This window comes from Podarcis tiliguerta (assembly GCF_965153285.1).
Source record: "Podarcis tiliguerta genome assembly, chromosome: 8".
Classification (NCBI taxonomy): domain Eukaryota; kingdom Metazoa; phylum Chordata; class Lepidosauria; order Squamata; family Lacertidae; genus Podarcis; species Podarcis tiliguerta.
Genome location: NC_139541.1, coordinates 20,342,407 through 20,367,290, shown reverse-complemented (window position 1 = coordinate 20,367,290; position 24,884 = coordinate 20,342,407). Strand labels below are relative to the sequence as shown.

Here is a 24,884-nt window from a genome sequence, read left to right as displayed (position 1 = left end):
GTGGTGTAGTGGTTAAGAGCAGTGGACTCGTAATCTGGTGAACCACGTTCGCATCCCTGGTCCTCCACATGCAGCTCTTCTTTGAAGTCTCTCAGCCCCACTCACCTCACAGCATGTTTGTTGTGGGGGAGGAAGGGAAAGGAGAATGTTAGCCGCTTTGAGACTCCTTCGGGTAGTGATAAAGTGGAATATCAAATCCAAACTACTCTTCTTCCTCCTCTTCTTCTTCTTCTTCTTCTTCTTCTTCTTCTTCTGACAAGCGACATTCCCAGCCCATTATGGAGATGCCAGGACTGGGCCTGTAACCTCCTGCTGCATAGTGCATAGCACATAGCTCATTGAGCACAGCCTGCCCTGGTGTAAGTTGTTGTTGAGCTAAGTGGGAGCCAAAGTGGTCACCAGGCTATCAAAACCAATCTCTATGTAAGTGGACAATTGTTAGGGAAGTCCAACACAGTCACATTTGATTTCAACAGACAAAACTTCCAAAAAATAAAAAGATGAAGGGAATGGTAAAAAAGCAAGTCGAAAGGAAAATGCAAGAGGATCCATTTATTCTAGAACACTTATGGATTGTTCCACACCCCAATAATAGAAGCTCATCTGCAATGAACGCACACCACAGATCAGTGAAGGTGGCGACAGGGCCAAGAAGATGCCAGCATGGTCTAACAAGCAGAGTCAAGGAAGCTATTAAAGGCAGGAAGGCTCCCTTCAGAAAACAGAAGCCTCATCCAAATGAAGAGAACAAAGAGGAACACGGATTTTGGCAACAGGAACGCAACGAGACAATAAAGGAAGCAAATAAAGAATTTGAGGATCACTCCGAGTGCTCCCCTGGTTCTTTCGTTGCAGCTTTTGCAAAGCCAGTTTGAGTTCAAGTCATCTCTCCCAAGGAAAAATGTTCCTTTGCAGCACAGCTTGAGCTTCATCTGGGCTGCAAATGAAGATCTTAGTTGGAAGTGGGGCTTGGATTCAGTCGGCTGATCAGCACCTACTGCAAGCCTTGCTTTTTAGCAGGGATCAGCTGTGCTCAGGAGCTCCTGAAAAGGCAACTCGTAAGTACTGTTGGTTCCACCAGGAACCAGCACTGGTCAACTCTGCTTTTGGCAGTGACCAGCTGCACTTAGGGTTAGGCAAACCTGCCAATTCTAGTTTCTCTCCACTTCCCATTTTCCCATTTAAATTTAGCTCTCTACGTTTCTGTATCAGTTTGCAATTTTCTAAATATAAAAAAGTCTTAATAATTTCTCCTAATATACACATGCTTGTGGGCAATTTTGTCTGAGATACACATTTCCCCCCCATATATGTGTGTGTGTGTGTGTGTGTGTGTGTGCGCGCGCGCGCGCGCTTTGCCCATTATATACATTTTTGTACACATTACGTGGCCAGAGAACTATGTTGCAAAATTTCAAAAGAGAGAGAGGTGAATTTTGAAGGATTGCTGGGTTTTGTGTATTGTTTCAGAAAGTATGAATGTGTACAAAAATGCATGTACAAGGCTAAAAATGCATACAGTGCATACTTTAGCATGAAAGCAACATACAAAATTGTGTTATATTAGGGGAAATTGCTTGGGAAATTGTGGACGTTAGAGGTAATTACATAGAAAACGGTGACGGTTAGAAGATCCCAATTAAATGCTGATGAATTCCCACGAGGACTTTAAAAATAAATAAATCACAAACTGATGTAGAAATGTGCAGAAATCAATGTAAAACTGGGGAAACGAGAAACTAGATTCATCCATCCCCAGCCTTGACACAAACAGATAAAAGTCCCCTGCCTGCTGCACAGCTTGTAGGTAGCAGAAACCAGCTGAATGTTGTTTTTAACTTTGGAACTGGATGAAAGACCCACAGAGCTCTATAAGGAGAGAGAGAGAGACTCAAGTTGCTTTCAAGTCTTAACTTTTATCCTCCTGGCTTCCCTTCTTTTAAGATTGGTAGAGGTGGACCCTTCCTCCCCCCCCCCCGCCACTCTCTGTCTCTCTCTCTCTGCCTGACCGTCCTTTGCATGCGTTGCCAAGCAACACTCGGACTCTTCCTTCTTCCCCTCAGGTTCCGGAGAATCTGGAATCGGATTCTCTCTGGCTCCTCCTGAGCTCCTTGAACCCAGACAGAGGCTTGCTTGTTCTTTTCAGTACATTTTCCTTGCCCTAATTACCGTCTCCTGTCACATTTTCCCTGCCTTTAATTAGGGCTATGCAACAACAGCAGCACGGTTGAGAAGCTGCATTTTGGAGAGGAGGTATATTTTTCTCTCCCCCCTCCCACCATCTCATTCCTGTCCCCTCTATCTACCTCCCAGTCTTTAATTAGTTAGTTTCGAAGTGTGAGATGCTTTTTCAAGCGAGGCCGAATGCGTCAAAGAGATGGGCAGAGGGACAGCTAAGACAGGGCCGAACTACACATTACATTAATTACACAGTGCAAGGTTTTTCTTTCAAAAATATCCAGGGCAAGCAGGGGTGGCAATGAGTTGAATCAGGATCTTGATGCAGATAAGACCCCTGTTTCAATAAGCTATAGAACCCCAGACCCACAACACAACATACTGATGTAGAAACATTATGAAGAGCCTTGTCGAGGTAGACAAAAAAGACCTATCTTCTCAAGTATCCTGCTTTCAAAAGTGGCCAGCAGGATGCCTCTGGGAAGCTCACAAGTGGAACATGGAGGGCATTCCCCAGTTGTTTCTCCCTTTCCAACATCTGGTATATTGCCCACACACATGGAAGTTCCATTGAATTCCTGCTTCTGCTGTTTTGATTTTGTAGGATTTTATACATTTGCTGTTGCGGTGGTGGTGAGACGCTGACTGGAATTATTTTCATAGCATGCAGCCTTGAGAGATTTTAATGAAGAGGGATGTAGGGGGGGGAATCCAAAATTTAAAGGGAATTGGGAATCCAACAACATCTGGAAGCTCGCTGGTTGTCCACTATCACCATATTTTATGGAAGCATATTCCATAAGTTATGGTCCAAGCGAATTCTAGGGTTGTATGTGGGAGAGGAGAGGGGAAAGATCTAGCCACCATGCAACCTTCTGCAATGCAGGAATCACAGCTAAAGATTCCCTGACAGGTGAGCACCTAACCTCTGTTTAAATACCTCCAGGAAAGCAGAGTTCGCCTCCTTCTGAGGGAGCCTGTTCCATTTCGGACAGCTTTTACTGTCCAAAAGTTCTTCCTAACCTTTAGTCAGAATTTGCTTTCTTGCAACTGGAATCCACTGGCTCGGGGTCCTACCCTCTGCAGCAGCAAGAAACAAGCTTGTTCCGTATCTTCCATGTGACAGCCCTTCAGATAATGGTCACATTCACAGAGGAGCGGTAAAACTTTACTGGGACACCCCTTTGTTTTGTTTTCTGGTGATGAATCTGGTGGCTGCCCCTCACCTGCTCTGGCTATAGGAATCCATTGCTTGTGAGGAAGCTTGGACTGAATCCCCAGCCTTGTTTGCAGCCCTGGGACCTTCTCCTCAAAGGGAATCATCATCTGCTCGTTTACATACCGCTCGCTTGCCAAAATGGCTTCTAAGCGATTGACAAGGATGAAATCAATTTTGGGGGGTCTCCACGCAAAATTAAAAGTGTACAATAAAACACGAAGCAGAAGGAGCATGAAGGAAAACAGGGGGTGATGTGCCCTTTTCTTGCTGAGGATGCTGGGATGAGCACTCCCAATCAAGATGTTCTACTAGGATATGGTGACAGGAGCGGGTTAGCAATAAATCACACAGAGCAAGTTAAGGTATCTCCATAGTGGAAGAAACAATGAGTGTCAGGCCTAATGAGCACAGGAACTCTTCTCAGTAGGTCTTGACCCCTATGAGGCAGCTATGGAGACTAAAGGTCATTGCCTTCTCACAGCTGCCTAAGTCTCCTCCTTCCCTGGATTGTTTGCAAGCAATCTGAGACTGTGCCTGCATGCATATCTCTGTTCCTCCCTCTTCATGCCTCTCCTGGTCCTGGGACTCCAGCAATGAGGGAAGCTTGTTGCAGCAGGAGCAGGGGAGACAACCTGGCTTCCTCTCCAGCCTGACTCATCTCTGCATCTTGGCCCCCCTCCTCTCCTGCTTCTGCTTCTGGACTCCTATCTGCCACAGACTCTCCCAGCTCACTAAGCCCTGTTACCTCTTTAGCTTCCAACAGCTCCTCCTCTCAGTCTTCTTCCTCTGACCGCTCACCGTCATCCCACCACCAATCTCCAGGCTCTGAGCCTTCTTCCCTTGGGGGAGGGAGAGGAGGGTTCCTCCAGCTCATAAGATGACATGTGAAAAACTCTGCTTATAAATACTACTCAATCACTCATGTCTCTGGTTTTCTATCTGCTATACCAACGGTACATAGTGGCTGAAAAGGCTTAATTATTGAAAGCATCAGGCACAGGGCAAAGGAGATGGCTCAAGAGTGAGATTCTGCCTTGCTCGCTGCCTTTACCTAGAAAACTAGTTACCGCTTCTTTTCATCTACCCCCTTGAAAATCTAGGGTTGTCTCCAACATTAGTCCTACTCAGAGCAGACCCATCAAAATTAACAAATATTATTATTTATTCTTATCAGTAGTATATCCTGCCTTTCTTTCGCTGACTGGGACCCAAGGCGGCTTTTGCAAATGAAAACAATGCAGATTTAAAAAAACCCTAAAAGGTAATTGTTAAAAAGTAATCAAACTCTAATAGAATTAAAGCAATTTTTAAAAATCTCTTAAAACGCAGACAACAAAACAGCATAATACTATTAAAAGCAGTTTCCTTAAAAAAACAAACCAGCCAGTTCCCAAAGGCCTGTTGGAATAAAAGAGTCTTCATGTGCCGGCAGAAGAAAAAAAAGGAGGGAGCCAGTCTGACTTCTCTAGGAAGGGAGTTCCAGAGTCTGAGAGCAGCCACCGAGAAGGCCCTGTCACACGTCCCCACCAAGCATGCCTATGAGGGGAGCAGGACTGAGAGGAGGGCATCTCCTGAGATATGATCTTTCCCACTGCATAGCCTGGGCCCAAGCTTTATGGGGCTTTACAGGCCATAACCAACACTTTGAATTGTGCCCGGAAACAGACCGGTAGCAAGTGGAGCTGCTGTACTAAGGGGTTCATACAGTAAACTTGGTTCCTTTAGGTCCCTTAGTTTCCATGGGTCTGCTGTGAATAAAACTTAGTTGGATACAACCCATATATGCAAATAAGACATTGCAGTCTTAACAATAACTATTGACCTATTGTGTGGTTTTTCGAAGCAAATTCTGCACCCTTGTATATGGTTTGATCTGCAGGTAGGTGGCCCTACGACCACAGGGGTGAGCATGTTCAAGAGCACACACGTGTGGACATGCGAGAGACCTCTCACCCCAATTCAGTGGAGTGGTTCCTAGCAGAGAGCATTCCCTATGAGGTTCAAGACGCAACCCCAATTTAGAGAAGTCTGATTTTAGCAAAACATGTGAAATTTTCCTTTCTGCCATTGCTCTGCCCGTCCCACAGAAAAGCGGTAGAGCAATGTGGTTTTAAAGAGCTCTCAAGTCACCAAATTAGAATCTTACCAAATGTTCCTCAATGGAAAGGGGCAAATTTCCCCGTCTCAAGGCCCGTGATTACTCACCTTACCACATATCTCATTGATAGCTACGTGAACAAAGATGGACGCCTCCTCCATGCCTTCCAGGTAGACATGCCGATAGCCTGAAAAGCAAGGGAAGTAGGTAAAGCACACATCCCAGCTAGTTCCTCCTGGGCCTGGATAGCACAGTTAGTTAGAGAGTGGTGCTGATAACGCCAGGTTTGCAGGTTCAATTCCCACATGGGACAGTTGCACATTCCTGCATTGTAGAGGGTTGGACTAGATGACCACCAGGGTCTCTTCCAACTCTATGATTCTATGAAGTCTCAGAAGTCCAGAGAACTGGGAGTTGAGATCAGAATCCCCTCCCCACCCCAGAAAAACAGGGGAAACCGTTGGAGAAATATGAAGGAAAATAGGCAATGGAAGCAATGAAGGTAGGAAGAGGATTCTGTGGAAAAGATCTCTGGAACTCACTGTGGATTTACCTGGAAATTACTATAGGTGAGCCAAAATTTCTCAGAAGACATCCCCCCCCCCCAAGAAAGTTTCTGGGATCTCTCTCTTTCTCACCCTCACCCCACACCTAGAGAAAGGCCTCTTTGAAGAATCTTTTCTGAATCTTTTCCACCTTTTGGGTTGGGGTGGTGTCTGCTGTCCTTGGTCAAAATGCCCCAGAACAATGCCATGTCTGGGGTCATTGTGGAGGATGCAAAATGTAACGTCAATATGCAGTTTGCTGGCATTGGTACTTGCAGCGGGAGCAAAAAATAAAAATATTTTGTGGGTGAGCTCCCAACCCAAGAAACAGTTAGAGAATTTATCCTGCGCTAGAGAAAATCAGTGAAATGGGGCCTGCTGTCCCCTGCGTGCATTTCTCTGCCCATAAATATTTATTAATTCACTTTAAAGCCTTTATAAAGCATGTAATATTAAAAACAGCCTCTTAATACAATGAAGTGGTAGGTGCAAGATAGAGAAAATCTGTAATAATGTAATGGGGTCAGGGAAATCCTGGGTGGAGCACGTTAAGAGGCTACTGAGAGGCAGCAACAGAAATTATGAAACCGCCCCCCCCCCCAATATTTTTTTCTCCTAAGAGGCTCAGCAAAATTACTGCTGCCTATCCTCACTCTCCCTCCTCTTCCCTAAAAGCCATTCTCATCAGCCCCCCAACCCCCCCAACAATATAATCCTCCTTTCCTTTTTCCTGCCTTCAAGCTGCAGCAGCTGTGGGAGCAACAGCAGGGATGAGCTGGCAGGATGTAGTGGATAACAGCATGCTAGAAGACGTTTAGCCCCCCTCCACCTCCTATGGTCTCCCCAGGTGTGCTGTTTCCCAGAGTGAGTGCAGAAAAGGAGAAATAAAACTCTCTTCTCTGCTTCTCTCGCCACAAGCTAAGGAAAGAGGAAACATGCTGGGAGCTCTAGCGGTGATGGCTTTGGGGGACAGGGAAGAATGAAATGATCAAGGGAGTGGGCTTGGAATTCTTCTCTGGTTCAGATCTGGATCTGAGCCAGAGAAGAATAGAAAGGCATTAAAAGCCCGTGTCCTACCTGAAGCAAGGTTGTTTTTTTAAGAGCCCCTGCTCCAAATTTTGGGTTCGAGCCTTGGCTCAGAACACCACCTCTGCTATTTCTAACTGAGGGTTCAGTGAGGGATATGAAGAGGAGAAGACCAAGTAGGGCCCATAAGCTACACACACACACACACTTCACAGGGTCAGGTGCCAACAGGGAGTGAGGAGGAAGGAAATAAGTTAGCAAAGCAGTTTGGGTCTGCCAAAGGAGGGGCTGCTTCATGGGTAGCCTTGCACCCAGAAGGTCCAAGTCTCCACGCCATTCTCCAATATTACTCCTGGCCATCCTACAATCAGGAACACAGAATGCAGAGACCTACTGGGGACACTGGCGGACTGCAAAGTGCTCCAAGAGTGATCCCAGTGCAACCAATGGCTGAAACAAGCAGAGAGAGTTTTCTGAGAAAACTGGGAGAATTTCAGTTCTGGCCTCATGTATTTTCAGCAAAGTCCTTCCTTGCCCCCGCCCATAAATTGCACGGAGTATTTAGAGGGGCTGTTTTTGCTGCACCCTACTTCCACTCACCCAAATGTTTATTTCGGCTCTTTAAAAAAACTCGCTACCACCTACAGCTTGCCTGGGAAGAGGCCCATTTGCAGGAGTTTGGAGCCATACCCCAACCCCCACCCCGGTCATCAAATAACACTATTCCTCTTTTATTATTGCAGCTGTCAATCCTGGAATTCCTAATTGATTCCCTTCTCCGCTGGGAACAATTATTAATGTAATAATCAGAAATGTCTCTCATTCATTCTCTCTTTTATTTTTCTCCTTTTTCAAAGCCAGATGGATTCCTTCCTCCTCTCTCTCTCTCAAAAAAACTTTTCCCTTGCCAAGTTTCCTCTGCTTTGAAGAAGATGGAGAACAAGAAGGGGGGGGGGAGGAATCAGAACAACAACACAGGGTGCTTTTATCTGAATTGGGAAGGCAGAAAAAAGGAGAAGAGGAGGGGGAAGAAATGGGTGAGGGTTTGAAGGAAGGGGGGAATGTGTTAAAAGCCTCTGAATTTTGCAGATACTCAGCCATCAGGCTGCTTTAACATTATAGTCGGTAATTGCAGCCACTGGTGCTCGGCCAACAAAAATGAGAGCAGAGAAAGAGACCCTGGTTTCTTTCATGAAAGGCTTTGAAGTTTACCCCATTGACTAAGAAATCCCGCCTATCAAGCTGGAGTTGTACAAATTAGGAGCTGGCAGATATAACCACCAAGTCACAAAGTGCCCATCATTCTGATTAGTGGTGGGTGGGAGGGAAGGCAGGGAGAGGAACCAGACAATTACACAAACACATAATTGGGGTGGGGGGCTTAAAAGAAGCCAGTCCCCTCCCAGTATCTTCCAGTACCAGGCTTTAATTCCTCCTCTCTCAAAGAAAAGGCAGGGAGCTATTCAGGTATACGGCAGGTGAAGGTGTGTACTGGAGCTAACTCTGTTCCAGATTATTCCAATTTATCAAAAGGAGCTGATTTTCTTTCTTTCTTTCTTTCTTTCTTTCTTTCTTTCTTTCTTTCTTTCTTTTTTCTTTACCCCAGAGGGGAGGAGCGTTTCTCAGCCCAAGGGCCACATTCCCTTGTGGATAGCTTTCTGAAGGCTGCATGCCAGTGCTGGGTATGGCCAAGGGGAAAAGTGATCTTTTCTACTGTTATGTACTGAGTTGAATAGGATCCAAACTGCAGCAGTCTGATTGGTCCTAGAACAATAGGATCCAAAATGCAGCAGTCTGATTGGTCCTAGAACAATAGGATTCAGAATGCAGCAGTCTGATTGGTCCTAGAACAATGCAGCAGTATGATTGGTTGGCAGGAACCACCCAATCATGCTCCAGATAGAAGTGAATCCTCAACCTGATTGGCTTACAGTAGAATTCCGGAATTAGCCAATCACGTGCAGCCCATTGTGTAAATAATGTATATAAAGCAGATACTTTGAGGGGACTTTCATTCATTCCTCCTCACCACTATGAGCTGAATAAAGAGCATGAAATCACTTTGTGACTCTGAGTATATTTCATCTATCTTTGTACAGTAGGCTATATTCTAAGAATGCACAAAAATCTGTAGTGCCTACACATGTTCACAGGCACACACACACACCTGCAAGCATAAGGCACTATTACCATTCAAGGCCAGTGAGGAATGTGCCCAGGACAGTGGGCATGGTCTTGGAGATAGTCCCAAGGAACAGACAGAGAGCCTTGGATGATGGTGTTTGGCTTCCCAAACCTGAGGTTCCCTACCCCTGCTTGACCCAGAAACTTGCCCAAAGCAGACCTTAATGGGAGCTGCTGTGGACCAATAACGTTCCTCTTTCCATCACTTGCCTCCTGTGCGACCACACAGTAGCCAAATTCTCAGGCTTGTGTCTCAAGTCCAGAATAAACCCCATTGAAATGAGTGGACCCAAGTTAGTCATGTCCATTTAACTTCAGCAGGTTGGCGTCGACGAGGGCTAACAATTGCATACAACCCCTGGGATCTGGTTTTCACATGGAGGCATTGAAGATGCCAACCTTCTTCGGAGCATCTACCAATACAAGGAGTTTGGGATGGAAGACACGACTCTGAATAACCCTTCAGATGGGTTACTCTTTGTAGCAGAGGAATGGGTTGGGCAACACACATAAACACCACTGGGATAAAGAGGAGCCTCAGCTATCGATGGCTCCGGTGATGGCTGGTGCTAATTGAGACTGATGGGGTAGAAGGCAAGGGATGCCAACAGTAGGTGGAGCCAGAGCCCACCATTTCTGCTTTGGTCCCCTTCCTTTTCCTCCCAGCTGAGTACTACAAGACTGAGACCAAAGAGGAGGCACCTGACAGCCAGGACCACCCTCTGGAATTATTGCAAAAAGGCAGACAGGTGGGGGCAGGCTGAAGTTAGCAAAGCAATGCACTGCTTGCCCTAATAGACCAGCATCTACTAAATGGCTCGTCAGTTCTCTTGAAGAAAAGAGCTGCCACCTTCTGTGGAGAGCCAGTGTGGCGTAGGGGTTAGAGTATTGGACTAGCACCTGGGAGGCCAGGGTTCAAATCCCCATTCAGCCATGAAGTGACGTAGGGCCAGTCACAATCTCTCAGCCAAATCTACCTCAGAGGGTTGTTGAGAGGACCAAATGTAGACCACCTTGAGTTCCTTGGAAGAAAAGGTGGTATATAGACGAAATAAATAAACAAGTAACCTGGCATCATGCTTGTAAATGATATTGTCCTCTGTCCGATGAAATCCCTCCCGATAGGGTCATGATCCCACACCAAGAACCGAATCAGGGCGATTTCTGGCATGCAAATAGGGAACACCAGAGTTTCTTCCCACATTGGATTGAAACCTGCAAAGGGAAATAAAGAGGTGGGGGACAGCAAGAGAGTTTCATTATGGCTGGATCCTGGATGAGAGCTGGTTCACAGTGGCCTATGGATGAAATAGTTTCCCTGTGTATGCTGCAAGTTCACCCATGATTTATGGCCCTTTGTGGACCAATCTAAGAGCCTTCCATTTACTAAGGTCTCTCTCAACTCTAAAAGGATGTGTTTCTAAAAGCATAACACTCTAGTCCCTGCTGCAAGGAGCTTACAATCTCACTTTTGACAATAGGGAGAAGATAACAGGAAGTGGTTGTTGGAAGGAAGTGGTCTTTACTGGGGGATTTTCCCCCCTAGGTTTTGGCTTAAAGCTACAGGGCTGAACTGACGTCTCAGAGAAATATGGTATATGAAATATGGTGGGAGATTATCAGCCAAACCTAGTAATTGCATATTCTTGCTAGTTAGCACGAGAAGGGTCTATGTGTCCACAGAGCTGTATTGGTGATAGGCAGAAACTCGGCCATAGAAATACAATTGGTAGAGAGGGCTCTGTGTGATGTCATTTCCTCTCCCCTGAGCATATAGTTCTTCCTGTTCCTCTCCCTTCTGTTTGGCCAGACATAAGGGCAGATGAGCCCTGTGCTTTCTTCAGTCCCAGACACATGTCTAAGACTGGTTATACTGAAAATATAAATATTCTGCCTCCATAGTTTTTGCGTCTACCATTGCTGTGAACCAATGCATGATTATGAACTAAGTCAATCTTATTTTTAAATTTACTTTGCAAGCTATTGCCTGGTTCTTTGTTAAATGGGGTAAGAAGGGGGAAGCCAGTTTACTTCATAGCTGGACTTGCTCAAAAGAAGGCTTGCAGCCTAATTCCTAGGCTTTTAAATTTTTTTGTGGCCAAGGGTGGGATTTTAAAACCATCCAACCCACAAGTGGGTGCCTAGAGAGATAAACTGCAGTCAACATATCCTCTCCTACCTATTAAAACTCATCCCACAATGGTGACTTCACACCACACACACAAGTAATTCTTGTTTCCAGTCACCCTCGTGGGTGCAAGCAACTTCAGCGTAACTTTGCTCTCACGCGCTGAGAATATATCAGAGACCGCGGATCATGCAGAGGGGAGAGAAAAGAGCGAGGAGAAGGAAGCCATACCATTGTCATCCACGACTCTTGTCTGCTCTTTACAGCAGTCCACAGGCAATCCGATTACTTCCACTTCCACAAATGGATCTATTATCTGGGAAAAGGGAGAGAAGAGTAGGCAATTACCATCAAAATGCTGGGATAAAACCGAACAAGCCACCCTGAAAAGCTTGACTTCAATGTTCTGCTCTGGAATCCTTGTTTCAATCTAGACATTGGAGATCCAGTGTTCTGCGCCACTGAGCTATGGTCTTTCCCTGAGTTCAGGGGGGCTTACTTCAGAGTAGACATAGTCGCGATTGCAGCCTATGGTCCCAGCTGCACCATATATTTAAAGGAGCACCATACTACTTTAAACCACCATGGTTTCCTGCCGCAGAATTCTGGAAATTGCCATTTGTTAAGGGTGCTAAACATTATAAGAAGCACCTCCCTTATTTTGTTGTGATTAAAAACAACATCACAGAAAGTACAAACAGTTTTCAATGCTGAATTTTAATTTGCTGCGATCCAAACTCAGACCTACACCCTCAGGGTGAAGGGTGAATAAATAATAATAATGTTCCAACAGAGATACAATTCTTAAAAGTTCCCTGGGTAGAGGAATTGATTGCTAAAACACTCTGGGAACTGTAGCTCTGTGAGGGGGACTCTGTTGGGTTGAAATAAGCGACAGACGAGTAGCAGGTGTCATCTGGGAGGCATCTCCCGAGCACATCTCGGAGAGACCCTTTTATTGAATATTACAGCATTGCCTCGTATGTGCTTGCTGCTGATTGGTTTAACACGAATGCATATGCAAGGGTTACAAGGGTTACGTATAAGACATACAAGGGTTGCGTATAAGACGTATAAGACATACAAGGGTTGCGTATAAGGTTATTAACAACTCTCAGCACCCTTAACAAACTACAGTTCCTAAGATTTGGGGGGGGGGGAGGCATGACAGTTTATGATACTGCTTTAGATGCATTTATGCAGATGGGGCCTTGGTCTTGATTTCAGCCTAAATTCAGATAAAGGCTTCCCAGTGAAACCTGTTCCACAGCTGTGGCGGTGCCCTGGGAACGGGGAAAGGCCTACCCTGAGCGCAAAACACACACGTGCCTCATTCCAGATCTAAATAAATGTGAAGTATGTGCAGCTGAACTATCACGGAAGTGGACATCACGAAGGAATCAAAATTCAGAAAATACAGCATTGAGCCTGTATGTTGTATTCAAGCATCGTGCATCCAGTGTCAAGTCAAAAGCATCCAACCCTCTCAGAATGGATACTTGAAGTTGCTTTTCTATTGAGAAACCAACTAACAGCCGGAGAGAGGAGGGAGAGGAGAGGACTCATGATGTAGACTCCCTCCTTTACACCCAGTGAAAAAGTGTAAAGGCCAATACTGCCTCCCTGCCCCCCCAAAACCCCTGTACTGGGGGTTTGACACTATGCAAACAGATACCAAGAGGTGCACTAATGAAGCCCCATCCATCTTGGCTGACAAACCCAGCAGCTTTATAAATATTTACATTGAGTTTCTGGGTTTAAACTTGGCTCTCCTTTGGAGGTGTTTCCCAACCCGTCCCCCCCCCCAACCCCTTTTCTTCCCTGTGAAGTGGCATGAATAGGGCTCCTGCCACATTGATTGAGCATCTTGGCAGCGCTCAGCCATCTCTCCAAAGGCACTCTGTGGACAAGAAAGCAAAGTCGGTCCCTCTTTGCACAAAGAGAAAAGGCTGAGCACCTGCTAGTCTCAGGGGGGAAGAAACGTGTTGCATAATTTGTCCCCAAAAACCAAAAAAAAAGGAGGCCGCAGGAAGTATCCACCCCCCACTCCGCCCCAGTCCAAACCCGTAATCAGAAAGGACTGCAAAGATAAAAGCCCATTTTAAGAACTCTGCAAACAATTCATTACACACATGCGTATGCATAGAGAGTATACATACATACATACATACATACATACAGTGGTACCTCAGGTTAAGTACTTAAGTTGTTCTGGAGGTCTGTTCTTAACCTGAAGCACCACTTTAGCTAATGGGGCCTCCCGCTGCTGCCGTGCCGCCGGAGCACGATTTCTGTTCTCATCCTGAAGCAAAGTTCTTAACCCGAGGTACTATTTCTGGGTTAGCAGAGTCTGTAACCTGAAGTGTATGTAACCCAAGGTACCACTGTACATACATACATACATGTTCTTGCAAAAATAAATAAATCAGTGTTTCAGTGTGAATTTCTCATAACACACACATTCTTTTCAAAGCAATTTCCCCTAATATAATGCATTTTTTGTTTATCATTTCCACTAATACATGCATTAATATGCACACTCTACTCTTCTGTGGGTTTGCACATTTTACTTGGCTGGAGAACTGCGCTGCAAAATTAGCAGAAGGGCAAACTCTGAAGGATGGTTGTGTTTCAGTCTGAGCATTGTTTCATAGAATCATAGAACTGTAGAGTTGGAAGGGACCTCCAGGGACATCTGGCCCGATCCTCTGCAACGCAGGGATCTCAACTAAAGCATTCCTGACAAGTGGCCACCCCACCTCTGTCTAGAAACCTCCAATGAAGGAAAGCCCGCCACTTTCCGAAGCAGTCTACCCCACTGTCAAACAGCTCTTACCACCAGAAAGTTCTCCCCAGTGTTTCAGAAAGTGCCATTTATGTAAGTTTGCCTTTAAGTCTCAACTAGGGCCAGGGCCTTTTCAGTACTGGCCCCGACTTGGTGGAACGCTCTGTCACAAGAGACTAGGGCCCTGCGGGACTTGACATCTTTCCGCAGGGCCTGCAAGACAAAGCTGTTCCACCAGGCCTTTGGTCTGGACTCAGTCTGACCCTTATGTTTTTCCTCCCCTTACGGTTTCGATCCATGGGCTACTTTTAAAATGAGGCTGCATTTTAAATTGCATTTTAACCTGTATTTTAAATTGTTTTGTTGTTGTTGTTTTTCCCCTCCCTATTATGTTTTTATTGTAATTTTACTGGTGTTAGAGCCCAGCTCTGGCCAGGGAGGGTGGGGTATAAATAAAATTTATTATTATTATTATTATTATTATTATTATTATTATTATTAATTATTATTATTATTATTAATGGAATTGAAATTCTTGCCCATGGCCACCTGTGATTGTCTTTTCCCACTTAACAATTCCACTTAACTTAGCAGTATTGGAGGCTAGGCTTAAGTACAGTGGTACCTTGCAAGACGAATGCCTCGCAAGACGAAAAACTCGCAAGACGAAAGAGTTTTTCGTTTTTTGAGTTGCTTCGCAAGACGAATTTCCCTATGGGCTTGCTTCGCAAGATGAAAACGTCTTGCGCCTTTTTCTTAAAACCATCAATGCATTCCTATGGGAAACCGTCAATGCATTTCCTATGGGAAACCGTGCTTCGCAAGACGAAAAATTCACAAGACGAAAAAACTCGCAGAACGAATTAATTTCGTCTTGCGAGGCACCACTGTAAAGGTAAGTTGTAAAAGCGAGTGGAGCTGTGGCAGTCACTGGCACCAAGATTCTGCCTACAGCAATTGGTTCTGACAGCTGCTGCCAGAGGGCTCTCAGCACACAGTGGCTGCGTTGCAAGCAGATGTCGCTGTGCTCTCCCCAGATCTCTCCGCACCTCTCTCTCCAGGTCCATACCTCTCCTCTGTCTCCCAGCATGGAGTCCTTGGGCTTGGGAAGCTGCTGCCCGCTGATGATTCGTAACACGAGCTGCTTCTTCATCTGGCCAAGCAGTGGGTCTTCAGAATTTGGGTTGAAGATCCCTGAGAAAGGTTTGCAGAACATACGCAGAGGTTTAAGGCAGAGCTAAGTTGTCTGCAAAATGCGCAATACGTGCATCAACTTCCAGACATGCCGTTCCATTGGCACAGGAAACTCCCTTAATACTGAGCCAGACCGTTGTCTACTCTGCAAACGGAAGCTCTCCCAGCTGCGCTCATTTTGAAACGGCATTGATCTGTTTGGGTTGTGCTGGAATTCCCAAGCAGTGCTGCTGCAAATGAGGCTGTTAGTCTAGAATGTAAAAATCAAACAGATACGATTCCTTCTTCTGGGGAGTGGGCAGCGGAGAGAAAGAAAAAGTCAATCAATCAGTCTTTATTATTGCGATCACAGATTGGCTACTAAATTACAGCCAGACAAACACAAAATGCCGTTTACAGGCCAGCAAAAGGCAAGAAAGACGCTGCTTTGTTAGGCAGTAAATTCGAAGTTAATGACACAGACTAATTCTTCCAAGCCTGTGATGAGATACAGGGATAACAAGAAGTGCACATCTCTCGTTTTGTAGAAACACAGGCAGCAGCAGAGAGGACAAGAGGCTTGTCAGCAGAGCCAAGACAGCAAGATTTCATTAATTTAATCAGAGCCCAGCGGCTTGCAGACAACCAAGACAATGAAGCACAGTGTGAAGGCAATGCCAATGGCTCAGCCCTGTTCAAAATGCCTGCTTCAGCTGCCATGTGCAGGAGAGCAGATAACAGGTCTTAAGTAGATAAAGAAAGACACAGATCCATCACAGGTGAGCCAATAAGCAAGGAAAGGCTCAGTGTGAACGAGGAACAGAGCACAATCCGGATTGGAGGGGTTTTGAAAGCCTGCAGGGTAGAGCATCTGCTCTGCATGCAGAAGCCCCTGGGTTCAGTTCCTAGCATACCCAGCTAGACTGGGGGATGTCCCATGCCCAAAACCTTGGAGATTTGTTGCTGGCCAGGGGAAACTGCACAGGTATAGATGAGCCAATGGTCTGACTCCATTAGTTAGCTTTAGGAACATGGGCATTTAATCACATTTATCCTTCCTTATCCTTGTGGAAGGCTGCAGCTCAGGGTTAGGGCTTCTGCATTGCATGCAGGAGGTCTCATGTTCAGAACATGGAATCTCCAGCTAGAGCTGGGAATTGGCCCTGGTCTGAGACCCGGAAGAGCCTCTGCCAGTCAGTGCAGACAGTACTAAGGTAGAGGGATCAATGGTCTGACTCTGTAGAAGCAGATTCCTATCTTATTAGGATGTGCCATTTCAGACAGTGAAACTTTCTGTTTGCAAATTTCTTTTTGGAATCTTTTTTTTTTATAAAATTAAACTTTAAAATCTTTACATATATATTCCAGATTCCAAATTTGATATACATTTCTCTTTAAACATAGACTTTTTTTTTTTGCAAATTTATTCAGTGAGGCATCTTAAAAATACGTTCTTTGGTGTGAGGAATCAAATCTGGACAACAATGAAGCTTGGTAAGCCTACGTTTGATGAAGAAGCACATAAACTGCTTTTGGAAAACTAAATTTTAATTTTACCTTCTGAAAATAATCATAATAAATAAGCAATATTAATATATAATGTAATTTCAAATACTTGGCAATCATTTTTGATGATTTCTATGCAATTTTACAAACATTATACTTACCAAACAATACTATATTATATTAATTTAACCAAAATACCTTTTGAATTCCCAGGTCATGTAGCAACATTTTAGCACCCCTTATTTTTGGAATTTGAAAGCTGAAAAATTCAACACACCTTGCTATCTTATACTGCTTGAAGCCATGGGCTGCAGCTGAAATAAATTGCCCTCTGGAAATCTGGATGCAAAATCATTCATATACCTCCCCACCCAAACAGTCCAAAGACAACTGAATATGCTCTGTAGCCACAGAATGCTAAATGTCAGCTGAGAAACTGGGGGTAGGGAAGGAAATGGGGGGGGGGGGTTCCTTGGGGACTGTGTGGTTGACTAGCTACAACCCTGAACAGGCACACTGCTGTTTAAAAGGTGAAAATGCACTGCAACATTTTGTTGCAGCGCACGCTTGTAATAACGGTACCATCATTAGTTAAAGCTGAAATCTGCATTCCCCTTACCTTGACACATACACTTGGGTTTGAGGACGTAGCCACAGTTTCCATTGGCACTGAACTTGGCGCGGTTCAACTGAAGCATTCTCCCCTCTGACTGGTAGTTTAGAGCAACTGCAATATTTGGAAGGGTGGAGAGAGAGAGAGAGAGAGAGAGGTGGTAAATTGCAGAACACATTTCTAAAAGCAAAGCTGTCAGAGCAAAATGAGATAGAGCCACGTTTGAAGGCGAAAGTGACTGGACAGACTTCTTGATGCCACGGATCCAGGCAGAAGAAATAAAATTGAGGGCGAGTAAATATATCTAGATATACATATATATTATTTGTGCAATATCCCTGATGTGAAGAGCTGTAGCATTCAGCTACTTTTCTCACTTTTGAGAGATGGAGCTGAATCAGCACACTGCACAGAAAAGGGCAGAAGAAAGCAGAGAAGGCGGAATATGATAAAGCATGCAAATTTGCAAAGGAGTGATAGGCCACCCAATTAATAAAGTTTGGAATTTGGCTGCAATGGTAAAATTAACATCTTATCTGAGAGCAAGAATTGCAAGTGAATATAGAAATAAACTCAGGGAGTACTTAATTCAATATTGCCAAGGAAATAATTACCTCCCATGAAAGCAAGTTCAAGTAGGTTTTAATGGGTTCCTATTTTTAGCGGAAATGTTGTAATTTTATGCTAAGACCTATTTTCCTGCAGAAGGCTATGATCTGGGGGAATTCTGCACCAGACCCAAGGGCTGCCCCACATGCAGAGCAGTACAGTAATCCAGACTTGAGGTTACAAATACATGGACTGCATGCTGTTCCTATTCAGGAATGGATGCAGTTGGTGAACAAGACAAAGCTGGCAAAAAGCACACACTACCCCACTTGGGCCTCCAGCGACAAAGATTAATCCAGGAGGACCCACAAGCTTCACACTTGCTCCTTCAGAGGAGTGCAACTCCATCCAGAACTTTTTTTTGGTCAAAGGTAACTTACCAATTTCTCAACTTTTCCCTGACCATTTGTCTATGAAAAGCCTGTAGGGTGTTTTACTACCCAATCTGCTAACGTGGAGCTGCGGTAGCAAATGCAACCCAAAGGAAGAATTAAATGCATTCCAGGGTCAAACTGCAGAGCCTGGGACTTTCCGATCAGAAGGTCGGTGGTTTGAATCCCCATGACGGAGTGAGCTCCCATTGCTCGGTCCCTGCTCCTGCCAACCTAGCAGTTTGGAAGCACATCAAAGTGCAAGTAGATAAATAGGTACCGCTCCGGTGGGAAGGTAAACGGCGTTTCCGTGCGCTGCTCTGGTTCGCCAGAAGCAGCTTTGTCATGCTGGCCACATGACCTGGAAGCTGTACGCTGGCTCCCTCGGCCAATAAAGCAAGATGAGCGCCGCAACTCCAGAGTCAGTCACGACTGGACCTAATGGTCAGGGGTCCCTTTACCTTTACTTAGGGTCATTTTATGCCGAAAGCGATTTTGTTTTTGTTTCCAGAAGGAAAACTGCATGGCAATTGGCTGAAATTTTGGGGCATAGTACAGGTGACTATTTGTGACCATGTCCTAGAAAGGCTACCATGCAGGTCTGTTTATGTGTTACTCGCACAAAGAAAAGTGCACCGGGAGAAGTTTTGGCCCCACAAATTGGATGAAGGTTCCGTGGAAAAATAAGCTTTTTCAAAGCAAGTTTCCACTTTGTTTTAAACACAGCAGGCTTTGTAGGCAAAACAGCATCCAATTGACAGCTTTCCCATCTACCTTCCTCGTTCCTCAAAGCCTTGCCTCTGGCTCCTCCTTACCCAATTGGCACCCAGCATTCCAGAAGGGCTGAGGGTTGTAATTACTGGAGTCCACGCGATAGGAGGAAGGGTAGATTCGCGACAGCTGGTGTTGGTTGAAGCGCAGATACTGGGCCGGCTTTTGCTGGAGGATCTGGTGAGCTTTCGTTTCGCTGAAAGAGGAGACTTGCCAACTGGAAGAGACTAGAACGAAGGTGGGGAGAGTGCATTGCCTCTTTTAGTTATTTAACAAATACGACCGGCATTCACTGATGTTTCTGCTTTCAGATCATAAGGGACTACATATTTGCATTGCATTTCCTTTACACTAAAATGAATGTGGTGGAGTAATATAACAACAATGTAAATTCTACTTGTTACATAATTCTGCCACAGTAGACAGAGATGAATAACATAATTTTGGGTAGAAGATGAGCTGCAGCAGAACAGAAACAGGGCTGCATGTGATGAATACAGAGTGGAACAGAAACTGAGGCCTTCTTCCCCATCCCTGCTTCTAGACAAAGGTGCAGAGGACTGCAGTGTATACCTGCAAGGTTACCCACAGTTTCCCTTCTTATTTCGTCCTTATAGCAGGCCACCTACCTTCAGATTCTACGTCATGGATCCCAACGGATTTAGTGTATTTTACCAGGTCGGAGAGCGCTCTGGATAATTTCATGGTTTTCTTCTGTCGGTTTGTTCTATGGGAACAAAGCACATTGCGCTCGTCACTTCCGATCCAGGGGGGTTGGGAAATTAAGAGAACAGAGATCCTCAGCAGCGACAAGAAACAAGCAAACAAAGGACTGGAGGAGAAGGCAACGTGTGTGGGAGTTGGTGAAACAATAGGTACCCATGGAAATAGAACACAAAATGCTGTCATTGTCAAATCAACTCTGAGCTGTTCTGATTAAACTTTAGCACCAAACAGCACCTGAGACTTTCTGCACACGAAATCATGTGCTCTATCGCTCAACTGCAGGCGCTCATAATGGGTGTTTGAAGAGCTACTATGCACCAATTCAGTTCATCTGGCTCAGTATGGTCTACTCTGACTGGGAATGACCAGGTATACTCTGTGTCTGGAGTTTTGCAGATGAGGCAATCTGTGTGCATTTGCACAAACCAGTCCACTTCAATCATGGATAGGGAAGTTGGAGAAACAGGAATGGAAATTGCCAATATTCGTTCCTTCGCCCTAGGTCCAGCATTTGCTGCTGCTGTTGCTTTCAATCTGCAAACGATATGTAATTGATTATGTCCCCCTGCCCTCCATTTGCGTTGTGTTTCCTTTGCACTGAAATTAATGGAGTGGAACAAAATAATGGCGACGGGAGGAAATTTAACATCACAAAGCAATTGTTCTGTCATGGCTAGCATTTGCAGCTTGCTAGATGGATCGATTCCCCCCTCGTCCTGTTCCAGGAGTTCTCCCATTTGACACCCCAAGCCAATTTTGGGGTGCACATGGCTTCCACTCTTGGGACTCACAAGTTGAATCCCAGTCAATGTAACTTGCATAACCACTCATATAATTCCTCCACAGCAGACAGCAAGAGAAATGATGTAGTTCTGGGTGGGAGATGAAGTGCAGTAAAAGGGAAACTGTGCTCCGTGTGAGAAATGCAGGGCAGAAGGAGAAAGAATACCTTCTCACATCTCTAGCCATGAAGCACATTCAGGGCCGGCCCTTACATGAGGTAGTTGGCAGATTCTGGGGGAAGGGAATGGTGGCGAGGTGTCGCAGGATAGAGCTGTGTATGCCTAAGTTAGCCTGATGCTCTCCAGGATGGTGGAAGTCCATGTCCCATCACCAAGGCTGAAGTAAGAGTCAACTATCAACTATCAATCTGGTCAGCTTCTGAATGAGGAACAGGGTGAGGTGGCCCCATGTTGTTTTTCACCACAGACAGCAAAACATCTTGGATCAGCCCTGAGTGAGTAGGTAGGTGGATTATCTGGACTCTGGAGATTTAATCACAGATTGGAATAAAGAAAAGCATGGTGGAACTCCATCTTGCCCAGATACTTCATCTGGTTGCAGCTCAAGTGACAAAAACACCAACTTTGCATACAGAAAGTCCCAGGTTCAAACCCCGCCCGCCTCCCCCCCCCAGCATCTTCAGGTAAGGCTAGGAGTGGGAAAGACCTCTGCCTGAACACTGGAAAGCCCCTGACAGTTGGTGTAAACCAGGGTTTCCCGAACTTGGGTCTCCAGCTGTTTCTGGACTACAACTCCCATCATCCCTAGCTACCAAGACCAATGGTCAGGGGTGATGGGAATTGTAGTCCAAAAACAGCTGGAGACCCAAGTTTGGGAAAGGCTAGTGTAAGCAATAGAGACCTAGATGGACCAATGGTCTGACTGGGGATAAGGCAGCATTCTGGAGCTCTGTGGTGGAACATTGGTTGTGTATGCAGAAGGTTCCAAGTCCAGGTCCAGCATCTCCAGGTGGAGCTGGGAAGCACCCTTTTCTTAAACCCTGCCAGTCAGTGTGGATAATGCTGAGTTAGATGAACCAATGGTCTTACTCAGTTTAAGGCATCTTCAGATTTTTCTCCAGACCAGACCAGGCACAGGCAAACTCGGCCCTCCAGATGTTTTGGGACTATAATTCCCATCATCCCTGACCACTGGTCCAATCAGCTAGGAATGATGGGAGTTGTAGTCCCAAAACATCTGGAGGGCCGAGTTTGCCTATGCCTCCTCCAGACCATCCTCCACCCTTCAGGTATGGCAGGAGGAGGATGTGCTTAGCTGGTAGTGAGTTAAATGCTCTTTGCTCATGTGGAAAGTAATATTTTACTCTTGATGCTCCAGATTTGAGCTCTGGCTCAGAAAATCTTGAGCTTTTCCCCCATAGGTCTGTATGTTTTAAAAATTATCTGCAGTCACAAGGCCTACAAACATCACACACACACACACACGCACCGCCCTAAACCCATTCCATTTCACTGTCTCTGTCCCATCTGGTTAGACTTGATCAAGAAACCAGTCCATTTAGGCAAAGTCGTTCTGCACATGTATCTGTTCAAAGAAAGGGCATCGCCACTTACTTGCTATAATGTACCGAGCCTCTGGCTAAGTTCCCTTGACAGTCAAGGTCATCCTCACCCTCTTCCAGACTTGATGCCCTTTTCAGTTTGCTTCCTTTTTTCTGCACCAATTGGGGAGACACATCCAGAGTTAAAGCAAGTCACAGGTGACATTTGCATATATCCATGCAAGCCCAGGTGTGGATACAGAGGCCCATCTTATCAAATGGAAACATACCACAAGCCATAGGTAACTCCTCAGAGAGACTGTGCTTTGGGGAGAGAATCTTTCCAGTGCGAGTGCCGTTTGTCTACACGGCCATATTGCAACCACCATATATAAGAGAAAGGCATTGGAAAGCTTGAGGGAGCCCCAAAGTTTGCAGAAGTACAAAAATATTCAGGAGGAAGAGCACCCTGAGAGGAAGAGCTCCACCCTACCCTCAAAGCCACCCAGTGAAGACTGAGCATGCTCAGTGGGCCTGGAATGCCAACTGGCTGTTGTAGGGAGGGGGTTGGAATGGAGTATCCTGGAAATGGGCATGTCCCAAACCCTGTACAGCAGCACTCCCTCACTGCAACATTATGTGGTAGGTTCCACTTGTTATTTGTAAGAGAGCTGGAAGGCAGCATGATGAAGGCACGATTTCCTCCTAGTGTACACCAGGGGAAGAGGCAGGCTTCATGCCTGCGGTATCTACTTTCTGTTTTACTAGGCCAACATGAGTCAACAACTGGAGCGAGGTATAAAAGGCATTCGATTAGAATGAAAGAACATTCTGATAGCAAGTTCAAACTCGTACTGGCAACATTGTGGTTCAACTTGAACTTGCAAAGAATCGATCTTTTGGTGTGTTGAAACTCTTTGCCCATTGATATAAGGCACTGTATTGTTTTCGGAGCCTGTTAAAAACCCATTTTTTTCTTCCAGCAAGCCTATTCAGGCATGTAATTTTAGTGTGGATTTTGGACATCTGATTTTAGTGCATCTATTTTTTTTAAAAAAAATAAGAATAAGAATAACTTTATAATATAAATGTTGTCATGTAATTAGCTTTATTGGTGTTTTAACTGAATGGCTTAGTGCAAACTATTTAGAGCTATTTTGTTCTGGTATATAAAATTGTGTTGGGGAAAAGAAAAAGAAAAAGAAAAAGGCTAGGGCAGAGATGTGTATTTTCTTCTTATGAAACACTCTAAAACACAGTGCACACTGAAACTGCTGTAACAACGAGCAACAGATAACATTAACAATAACAGTATTTGTGGAGACAATTAACCTAACATTGGCCCTATTTGCATTTCACAGAATCATAGATCAGTCTTGAATCATAGAGTTGGAAGAGCCCTGAGGATCATCTAGTGCAAATCCCCTTGCGATGCAGGAATATGCAGCTGTCCCTTACGGGAAGTGAATCTGCAGCCTTGGTGTTATCGGCAGCACACTCTAACCAACTGCTTCCAAAGATTCCTGGCAACTGTGGTTTGCTAATGTTGCTGAGAGTTGTTAGGAGCACCCTATTCTTCTCCAAGAGTGGTTCAACCCTCCCAGGAAACTGTAGGAATCAGAGCCAGCCCAAGACATTTCGGCACCTGAAGTGGATTCCCAAAATGCCCCCCCCCTGCCCACCAGGGAAGAAGAGCTGAGGTAATATCTACATCAGGAACAGGGTGGGAAGAAAGCTCAGCATCAGGCTGTGGTGTCTTGTGGATCTTGCTGCCTGAGGCAGTTGCCTCACCTTGCCCCGTGAGTGGGCCAGCCCTACTAGTAACTGTAGGGGAGGATAGGTGTCTCATCTCTCAGCGCCTTCAACAAACTACAGTTCCCAGGATTATTTGGGGGAATATACAGCCAGTGGCGTAGCGTGGGTTGTCAGCACCCGGGGCAAGGCAAGTAATTTGCGCCCCCTAACCCGTGGATTTGTGCCCCCTAACCCGTGGATTTGCGCCCCCTAACCCTAACCCCCAGATGTTGCGCCCGGTGCGGCCAGCCCCCCCTGCACCCCCCACGCTACGCCACTGTATACAGCTACTTAAAGTGATAGGGTACCACACTGCCGGTAGGGTCATAGTTTGTACAACCACTTTGGATGTTTCCATGCAGCTGCCCCCCAAGCTTCCCTGCTTTCATGTGGGGCAAATTTCAAAAGGGACAAACAGGGAGCCCATCATGTTTCTTATGTGATCCCTGATTGCCTGGGGGCATTCTGGGAAGGGAAAAAATGGCACCACAGCAGCACCAAAAAAATTGGCAACATTTGCGCCTCAAAACCTTTCCCATAAAAATGTAAGCGATTCTCAGGACTTTATCTCCCCTGGAAAAAATAAAAATAAAATATAAAAATAAAAATAAACTTAGAGGGGGGAACACTCAGCACAGCCCTGCTCTTAAATGTAGCTTTTGAGGTCCACATTGGTGTTACTTTAGAATGTGCATCAGTCTCATGTCAGTTTCAATCTAAAGAACCATGACAGGCTGCACAGCACTGTGACGTCATATTCACTATGTGATCCCTTACTGGTTGCCCCTTTCTGTTCTAAATTTTTAAATGGCTTGGATGTTTGGGCTTTTGCATGGAAAGCAGGGTAATTTGTGTCTATTCCTATGAATAAATG

At 45.3% G+C, this 24,884-nt stretch overlaps 2 protein-coding genes across 2 annotated transcripts in view; one reads left to right on the top strand and one right to left on the bottom strand.

The window, feature by feature from the left end:
• The window catches only part of LOC310682949 (transcription factor HES-5-like), a 121,361-nt gene extending 97,936 nt beyond the window's left edge, over window positions 1-23,425 (top strand). The window contains exon 4 of the mRNA XM_083452304.1: window positions 23,408-23,425. The gene's annotated coding sequence lies outside the window, so the exon portion shown is untranslated. The remainder of the gene's footprint in view (window positions 1-23,407) is intronic.
• PLCH2 (phospholipase C eta 2) overlaps window positions 1-24,884 on the bottom strand; it is a 308,782-nt gene that overhangs the window by 18,806 nt on the left and 265,092 nt on the right. The window contains exons 14-21 of the mRNA XM_083452318.1: window positions 22,290-22,390; window positions 19,836-19,933; window positions 19,251-19,433; window positions 17,462-17,569; window positions 15,233-15,357; window positions 11,610-11,694; window positions 10,319-10,465; window positions 5,603-5,682 (exon numbers count right to left, since the gene is read on the bottom strand). Coding sequence (XP_083308444.1) covers window positions 5,603-5,682; window positions 10,319-10,465; window positions 11,610-11,694; window positions 15,233-15,357; window positions 17,462-17,569; window positions 19,251-19,433; window positions 19,836-19,933; window positions 22,290-22,390 — 927 coding nt within the window. The remainder of the gene's footprint in view (window positions 1-5,602; window positions 5,683-10,318; window positions 10,466-11,609; window positions 11,695-15,232; window positions 15,358-17,461; window positions 17,570-19,250; window positions 19,434-19,835; window positions 19,934-22,289; window positions 22,391-24,884) is intronic.